The 9,998-nt window shown below is 44.7% G+C and overlaps 1 protein-coding gene across 1 annotated transcript; it reads left to right on the top strand.

Moving 5' to 3' along the window:
* The first annotated feature begins 467 nt into the window (after nt 1-467).
* On the top strand, nt 468-1,337 carry LOC138368487 (uncharacterized). The gene has a single exon (XM_069331006.1). It carries the CDS (start codon nt 468-470, stop codon nt 1,335-1,337), a length of 870 nt encoding a protein of 289 aa, XP_069187107.1.
* Nucleotides 1,338-9,998: the final 8,661 nt, after the last annotated feature.

Raw genomic sequence — 9,998 nt, 5'->3', positions numbered from 1 at the left:
GTTCTGCATACAGACGTCATATCTTAACAAATATAGCAATTGGGATAATTTTCATGTTCTCGTACAGTAAAGGAAACAATAAACTAGGTTTCTATCTAAGATAGAACGGAACTTGGTACCGTTTTATGAGTCAAGGAACCTAGAAATTTGGTTTCTATCTAGGATCCCAAAATAAGGAAGTAGAAAAGTTTCCGTTATTATTCCTTATAAATACTTAAACAGGAATATATCTGCATTTTATATTTAGAATAATTTGATTTGCTAACTGAATTTTATATATTTTAACATTTGCATACAATCAGAAAGGCTGATTGTATAAGAAAATGTAAATATAAACTTTGGTCCTGTTTCTTGAATTTGAAAACTAAGTTCGTGTTGCAACATTCTCTGTTATATATAACACATTATCTTCGTCGTTGTCTTACCATCTGGAGGCCAGCATGGTGTCTTACCATGTGGAGGCCAGCATGGTGTCTTACCATCTGGAGGCCAGCATGGTGTCTTACCATGTGGAGGCCAGCATGGTGTCTTACCATGTGGAGGCCAGCATGGTGTCTTACCATGTGGAGGCCAGCATGGTGTCTTACCATGTGGAGGCCAGCATGGTGTCTTACCATGTGGAGGCCAGCATGGTGTCTTACCATGTGGAGGACAGCATGGTGTCTTACCATGTGGAGGCCAGCATGGTGTCTTACCACGTGGAGGCCAGCATGGTGTCTTACCATGTGGAGGCCAGCATGGTGTCTTACCACGTGGAGGCCAGCATGGTGTCTTACCACGTGGAGGCCAGCATGGTGTCTTACCACGTGGAGGCCAGCATGGTGTCTTACCATGTGGAGGCCAGCATGGTGTCTTACCACGTGGAGACCAGCATGGTGTCTTACCATGTGGAGGCCAGCATGGTGTCTTACCATGTGGAGGCCAGCATGGTGTCTTACCACGTGGAGGCCAGCATGGTGTCTTACCACGTGGAGGCCAGCATGGTGTCTTACCATGTGGAGGCCAGCATGGTGTCTTACCACGTGGAGGCCAGCATGGTGTCTTACCACGTGGAGGCCAGCATGGTGTCTTACCACGTGGAGGCCAGCATGGTGTCTTACCACGTGGAGGCCAGCATGGTGTCTTACCATGTGGAGGCCAGCATGGTGTCTTACCACGTGGAGACCAGCATGGTGTCTTACCACGTGGAGGCCAGCATGGTGTCTTACCATGTGGAGGACAGCATGGTGTCTTACCATGTGGAGGCCAGCATGGTGTCTTACCACGTGGAGGCCAGCATGGTGTCTTACCACGTGGAGGCCAGCATGGTGTCTTACCATGTGGAGGACAGCATTTAAAACAGTAGCATGATAATCTTAAACATAGTTATAAGTAAAATCTTCCCCTTCAGTTTTTTTTACATTTGTTAGATATAACGCCCATAATGCCCTGTGTTTTTCTTCTCTGCTTCCCGGTGGTATTATTGGACCTTCCTGTAGGCACCATTATGGGAAGTTAGTCTTCGCCTCTCCTCTTGCACTAGCCACACTCTTCCTAGCATGTACATGATCAAAGGACAGTACACTCTGGTCACCTGGCTATAATGGGCATTTCATGCTCAATGTTTTGATTGTCCATTTCACTTTAAGTCACGGACAGATTAATTTTGGTGCTCTGCTTTGCCTTTCTTTCCTAATATGTTATGTTAGGAAGTTTCTTTCTGCAACTTTTGTGAGTTTTGTTCTCCATGTCTCCTTCCTCTTCTCGGATGTATTAATTCCTATTTAATTTACCCATAGCTGAAATCTCTCATTACTAATAGCTTTGCTCCCGGTCTAAGGAATAATCTAGCCATACTCTGGATAATAGTTGTGACACTGTGTTTGTATTTTTCCATTCTCAGATTGGGAGAATAATCATTCAAGTTGGGTATATTCTCAGCCCAAGTGGATGGTATTGTGACGGTCATGCTTCATGCAGGCCGGTGTTCAATTCCCGATCGTTCAAGTGGTTGGGCACCATTCCTTGCCCCCCGTCCTATCCCAAATCCTTATCCTGACCCCTTCTAATTGCTATATGGTCGTAATGGCTTGGTGGCTCTCTCCTGATAGTTCCCTTCCCATCCTTCCCTCCCGTTCCAGCCCATATCCTTATCCTGACCCCTTCCAAGTGCTGTATAGTTGTAATGGCTTTACGCTTTCTACTGATAAATCCTCTCCTCTTTCCAATTCTCCTCTTGGTCGTATGTGTGCCTGCGCGTGTGTGTGTGTGTGTGAGTGTGCGCGCGCGTGCACGCGTATGTGTGAATGTGTGTGTACACACCTAATTGTGCATGCAAGAGTTAAGCTTCGGCTCTTTGGTCCCACCTCTCAACTGGTGTACAGGTTCCTGAGCTTATTGAGCTCTATCACATCGACATTTGAAATTGTGTATGGAGTCTGCCTCCACCACATCACTACTTAGTGCATTCCCTTTGTTCTTTACTCTGACGCGGAAGAAGTCTTACTAATGTGTCTGTGGCTCATCTGGGTACTCAGTTTCCACCGGTGTCTCCTAAGTTGGGAGCCACTTATGCTAAATAGTGTGTGTATCTACCCTACCAAATCTCCTAATCTAATCTAAAATTTCTAATTTTATATGTTGTAGTCAGGTCTTCTCTAACTCTTTTAATCTTCCATCGAGGTCGTAACTCATTACCAAAATTTCTTGAACTTGTCTTATGGCATATCAATGAACTTTATCTAATTTTGTTTTGTGTTGACCAGATATAGATTGAACGCTGGAGCAACGTACTCCAGAATTAGCGTGAATTATGGGGTAAAAACGTTTCCGAATGATTCCATGCACGAATTTTTAAGGGTAGTTCTTATCTTGGCAGACCAATCATGTCTCCTTTTGATGTTGGCTTCAACCGAAAGATTGGGTGTGATGGCATGCTTTCACACTTGTCCTTATATCTTTATTGAACAATTGTACACATGGCCAGATCTTATAATCTTTGGCAGAAGCTAAAGTCCATGCAGGTTTCAGTCACTCGTTTATCAATCTGTTTACAAATTTAGCTACATATCAGCACATGGATTGAAACTTGAATGTGATGCTGCGCTGGACAACTCGGCTTCTCTTAGGATGGACTGAAACGTTCTGACAGGAATCAAAAATATTTATTTAGGTAAGAAACATATGCTATAAACGGGTGACTGATACGGTCATCAACGGGAATTTACAATGAATGTGGTGATGAAAGAGACGGGTGCTGAATAACTCTTAAATCAAAATAAACTGTCAATATTTATGCAGTGATTACATTTTGAATGTAGGTAAGTACACCAATCGTCTCAGTAAGGGAGTTTTCCTGAGAGACTTACCTCCCTAGAAACACAAACCGAAACTGTCTCTATTTTCCGCTTGTTACAACTTGTAATAAAGTTGTTACATCTTGGCTTAACGTGTTTATGACGTATTAGAACGTTGTTACAACTTGCTATATTGGTTGTTATAACTGGTTAGGTGGTGTTAAAACTTGTTTGAACGTTGTACCAACGTCGTAGTTTCGGTGTGTGTTTGGCGGGCTTCCTTGAGATGTTATGGGGAGTATTCTCTTATATTGAAAATTTTAAACATTAACTTTCCTATTGGAAACTCCTCTTAAATCTATCTTTTTGGAAAAGTTTTTAGTGTTTAAAAACTAAAGCAATTGCATGTTGACTGAGATGTTGCAACCCCTAAACTTAATGAAACATATTATTTTTTATTTACTACATCCTCCTTTCATTACGTATCCGGTCAGTCTCTAGTGAATAGAGTTAATAACGTATCGTCAATTAAGACAGTCGTTCAGAGCCATCATGCGTGCAGATGGACCCCCCTAAGGAGGGTCATTAAGGAGACTAGTCCTGGAACATCTCAAGGGAAAGTGAAAGAAAAAATCGTATCTTCTTAATGCTGTTTCCTTTAGCCTCTTATTAGTCTAGATCTCGTAAGATGGCGGTAATGTTCTTAACTAGTGGTCTCTTGGGATCAACGGCTTTGTGCTGCATTCACCCAACAATTGGACACACACCAGTAACACACACCTGCTGGACACACACCAGTAACACACACGTGCTGGACACACACCAGTAACACACACGTGCTGGACACACACCAGTAACACACACCTGCTGGACACACACCAGTAACACACACGTGCTGGACACACACACCTGCTGGACGCACACACCTGCTGGATACACACACACACCCGTACCCACCATTCAGGAAACGTTAGCTTGTTAATTGTAACTCTGTTACTGTAATAGACAATTACTCGAGGAGCATCCCTGCGCTGCCTGATGAGAATGCCCTAACTTCCAACGATATTATCTGAAGCAAGTCGACAGGTGGGGACGCCGTTCTCACTATGACTGCCACACAGCCGCGTCTGGGTCAACTTAACACCGCCTAATATCACGACAGGGCAAAGGTAAATTTGTATTTAAGAGCAATTCCTCGCGCCTCGGTGGTTGATACACGGCGCGACTGCTCAGTTATATATCGTCAAATACTTTGCTCACACAGTACTAAGATTTTATCTTAACAGTGTTTGTATTCAACAATATTACCAACATTTATCCTAGTGTCTGCTGGTAGATTTATGTTCAGTAAGCTTGATAAGCTGTTGCCTTTCCTCGGTGTATATCTTCAATAAGAAAATGACACTCTGTTTGTTAGTTTGTTGGTATGTTCAAGGTTGGGTCCCGATGTCTGGGGCTAACTTCCTTAAACTTTGCAGGATTGATGTTATTTCATGAGTGTGATGTGGGGGACTGTGGATTGTCCTCCGCTCAGCCTCCCTCTGAAAGGGAGAATGACCTAATTTCCCCTCCTTCAGAAAGTATTTTGATATGAAATGTTTAGATATCAGTCTGTACACATTAGCATGAGTTAAAATATCAGTGAATTCAGACACTGACTTTCGGAACTTATGTTCAGATAACAAATATGCATTCTGGGCAAAATCGTTTGGTTACAGTGACGAGGAATTTGCGTATGGGGAGGGGGGGGGGGCGTGTGTGAGCAGGGAAGGAGGAGACGGGGAGGGCGGAAGGGCATGTGCGGACGAGGGAAGAGAGAGGAGACGGCTGATGGACGCTTGTGAGCAGAAGGGAGCAGAATGGGAAGGGCGTTCGTGGACAAGGAGGGAGAAGACTAGCAAGGGTGTGAGTGTAGGGCAGGAACAGATCCCCGACCTTGCAAGCACAACTAGGTGAGTACAGACACACACACACACACACACACACACACACACACACACACACACACACACACACACACACACACACACACACACACACACACACACACACACACACACACACACACACACACACACACACACACACACACACATTGGCGTGAAGTCACCAGTGGAGTCCCACAGGGCTCTGTACTCGGTCCTATCTTGTTTCTGATATATGTAAATGATCTCCCGGAGGGTATCGATTCATTTCTCTCAATGTTTGCGGACGATGCTAAAATTATGAGAAGGATTAAAACAGAAGAGGACTGTTTGAGGCTTCAAGAAGACCTAGACAAGCTGAAGGAATGGTCGAACAAATGGTTGTTAGAGTTTAACCCAACCAAATGTAATGTAATGAAGATAGGTGTAGGGAGCAGGAGGCCAGATACAAGGTATCATTTGGGAGAGGAAATTCTTCAGGAGTCAGAGAAGGAAAAAGACTTGGGGGTTGATATCACGCCAGACCTGTCTCCTGCAGCACATATCAAGCGGATAACATCAGCGGCATATGCCAGGCTGGCCAACATACGAACGGCATTCAGAAACTTGTGTAAAGAATCATTCAGAACTTTGTATACCACATATGTCAGGCCAATCCTGGAGTATGCAGCCCCAGCATGGAGTCCATATCTAGTCAAGGATAAGACTAAACTGGAAAAGGTTCAAAGGTTTGCCACCAGACTAGTACCCGAGCTGAGAGGTATGAGCTACGAGGAGAGACTACGGGAATTAAACCTCACTTCGCTGGAAGACAGAAGAGTTAGGGGGGACATGATCACCACATTCAAGATTCTGAAGGGGATTGATAGGGTAGATAAAGACAGTCTATTTAACACAAGGGGAACACGCACAAGGGGACACAGGTGGAAACTGAGTGCCCAAATGAGCCACAGAGATATTAGAAAGAACTTTTTTAGTGTCAGAGTGGTTGACAAATGGAATGCATTAGGGGGTGATGTGGTGGAGGCTCACTCCATACACAGTTTCAAGTGAAGATATGACAGAGCCCGATAGGCTCAGGAATCTGTACACCTGTTGATTGACGGTTGAGAGGCGGGACCAAAGAGCCAGAGCTCAACCCCCGCAAACACAACTAGGTGAGTACAACTAGGTGAGTACACACACACACACACACACACACACACACACACACACACACACACACACACACACACACACACACACACACACACACACACACACACACACACACACACACACACACACACACAACATCAACGGCATATGCCAGGTTGGCTAGCATAAGAACGGCCTTTAGAAACTTGTGTAAGGGATCTTTCAGAACATTATATACCACATATGTCTCACCAATCCTGGAGTATGCGCCTCCAGCATGGAGTCCATATCTAGTCAATGATAAGACTAAACTGGAAAAGGTTCAAAGGTTTGCCACCAGACTAGTACCAGAACTGAGGGGTATGAGCTACGAGGAGAGACTACGGGAATTAAACCTCACGTCACTGGGAGACAGAAGAGTTAAAGTGGACATGATCACCACATACAAGATTCTCAGAGGAATTGATAGGGTAGATAAAGACTGACTTTTTAACACACGGGGCACACGCACTAGGGGACACAGGTGGAAATTGAGTGCCCAAATGAGTCATAGAGACGTTAGAAAGTATTTTTTCAGTGTCAGAGTAGTAGACATATGGAATGCATTAGGAAGTGATGTGACTCCATACACAGCTTCCAGTGTAGATATGATAGAGCCCAATAGGCTCAGGAACCTGTACACCTGTTGATTGACGGTTGAGAGGCGGGACCACAGAGCCAGAGCTCAACCCCACCGCAAGCACAATTAGGGGAGTACAATTAGGTGAGTTCACACACACGTTAAGGGGCAAGAAGTCGGACTGGCGAACAGTAACGAGTGGAGTACCTCAAGGATCGGTGCTGGGACCAATTCTATTTCTAATATATGTTAACGACATGTCTACAGGAGTAGAGTCCTACATGTCGATGTTTGCGGGTGACGCAAAGTTGACGAGAAGAGTTGTGACAGATGAGGATTGCAGGATCGTCGAAGAGGACCTGAACAGTTTGCAGAGATGGTCAGAGAAATGGCTACTGGAGTTTAACACGAGCAAATGTAAAGTCATGGAAATAGGACTATGTGATAGGAGACCAAAGAGACAGTACACAGTGAAGGGGAACTGCCTACCTGTGACGACGCGAGAAAGAGACCTGGGCGTGGACGTATCACCTAATCTATCTCCTGAAGCACATACAAATAGGATAATGACAGCAGCGTACTCTACACTGGCAAAAGTAAGAACATCATTCAGAAACCTAAGTAAGGAGGCATTTAGAGTGCTTTACACTGCCTACGTGAGACCAGTCTTAGAGTATGCCGCCTCATCTTGGAGTTCCGATCTGAAGAAACATATAAGGAAACAGGAAAAGGTTCAGAGGTTTGCAACGAGACTCGTCCCTGAGTTACGAGGGATGGGGTATGAGGAGCGCCTGAAGGAACTGTGCCTTACGACACTAGAAAGAAGAAGAGAGAGGGGAAACATGATAGGAATGTATAAAATACTCAGGGGGATTGACAGAGTGGATATAGAAGAAATGTTCACTCGGAATAGTAACAGAACGAGGGGACATGGGTGGAAGCTGGATACTCAGATGAGTCACAAGGATGTTAGAAAGTTTCCTTTTAGCGTGAGAGTAGTGGAAAAATGGAATGCACTTAGGGAACAGGTTGTGGATGCAAATACTATTCATAATTTTAAAACTAGGTATGATAGGGAAATAAGACCGTAGTCATTGCTGTAAACAACCGTGATCGAAACGCGGGATCCAGGAGTCAATACTCGATCCTGCAGACACAAATAGGTGAGTACACACACACAAACACAAACACACACACACACACACACACACACACACACACACACACACACACACACACACACACACACACACACACACACACACACACACACACACACACACACACACATACACACACACAAACACACACACACACACACACCCACACACACACACACACACACACACACACACACACACACACACACACACACACACACACACACACACACACACACACACACACACACACACACAGTGTGTGTGAAGAATTCAACAAAAGGTTCTAGGAGGTCTTTACAATAGAACAAGGAGAAGTCACGGCGCTAGGAGAGGTGGCGGCAAACCAGGCAACCTTGGAAAGGTTCGAAATTACAAGTGATGAGGTCAAGAAGCACCTATTGGTGCTGGACATGAGAAAAGCTGTTGGGCCGGACGGAATCTCACCATGGGTATTGAAAGAGTGTGCAGGAGCACTTTGCTTGCCACTCTCCATAGTGTATAGTAGGTCACTGGAAACGGGAGACCTACCAGAAATATGGAAGACTGCTAATGTAGTACCAATATACAAAAAGGGTGACAGACAAGAGGCACTGAACTACAGGCCAGTGTCATTAACTTGTATACCATACAAGGTGATGGAGAAGATTGTGAGAAAGAACCTAGTAACACATCTGGAGAGAAGAGACTTCGTGACAACCCATCAACATGGGTTCAGGGAGGGTAAATCTTGCCTTACAGGCTTGATAGAATTCTACGATCAGGTGACAAAGATTAAGCAAGAAAGAGAAGGATGGGCGGACTGCATTTTTTGGACTGTAGGAAAGCCTTTGACACAGTACCCCATAAAAGGTTGATGCATAAGCTGGAGAAACAGGCAGGAGTAACGGGTAGGGCGCTCCAGTGGATAAGGGAGTACCTAAGCAATAGGAAGCAGAGAGTTACAGTGAGGGGTGAGACCTCAGATTGGCGTGAAGTCATCAGTGGAGTTCCACAGGGCTCTGTACTCGGACCTATCCTGTTTCTGATATACGTAAATGACCTCCCAGAGGGTATAGACTCATTCCTTTCAATTTTTGCTGACGACGCCAAAATTATGAGAAGGATTAAGACAGAGGAGGACAGCTTGAGGCTTCAAGAAGACCTGGACAAGCTGCAGGAATGGTCGAACAAATGGTTGTTAGAGTTTAACACAAGCAAGTGTAATGTAATGAAGATAGGGGCAGGAAGCAGGAGACCAGATACAAGGTATCATTTGGGAGATGAAATAATTCAGGAGTCAGAGAGAGAGAAAGACCTGGGGGTTGATATCACGCCAGACCTGTCCCCCTGAAGCTCATTTCAAGAGGATAACATCAGCGGCATATGCCAGGTTGGCTAACATAAGAACGGCATTTAGAAACTTGTGTAAGGAATCTTTCAGAACATTATATACCACATATGTTAGACCAATCCTGGAGTATGCGGCACCAGCATGGAGTCCATATCTAGTCTAGCATAAGACTAAACTGGAAAAGGTTCAAAGGTTTGCCACCAGACTATTACCCGAACTGAGAGGTATGAGCTACGTGAAGAGACTACAAGAATTAAACCTCTCGTCGCTAGAAGACAGAAGAGTTAGGGGGGATATGATCACCACGTACAAGATTCTCAGATGAATTGACAGGGTAGATAAAGAAAGGCTATTTAACACAAGGGGCACACGCACTAGGGGACACAGGTGGAAACTGAGTGCCCAAATGAGCCACAGAGATATTAGAAATAACTTTTTTAGTGTCAGAGTGGTTGACAAATGGAATGCATTAGGAAGTGATGTGGTAGAGGCTGACTCCATACACAGTTTCAGGTGTAGATATGATAGAGCCCAATAGGCTCATTAACC

Source organism: Procambarus clarkii, chromosome 25 (genome assembly GCF_040958095.1).
Source record: "Procambarus clarkii isolate CNS0578487 chromosome 25, FALCON_Pclarkii_2.0, whole genome shotgun sequence".
Taxonomy (NCBI): domain Eukaryota; kingdom Metazoa; phylum Arthropoda; class Malacostraca; order Decapoda; family Cambaridae; genus Procambarus; species Procambarus clarkii.
The sequence above is the reverse complement of the archived record's forward strand: the minus strand, read 5'-3'. Positions and strand labels throughout refer to the sequence as shown.

Excerpts from the sequence above, each read along its gene's own strand:
- LOC138368487 (XM_069331006.1), top strand. The coding sequence starts at position 468 with ATGGTGTCTTACCATCTGGAGGCCAGCATGGTGTCTTACCATGTGGAG.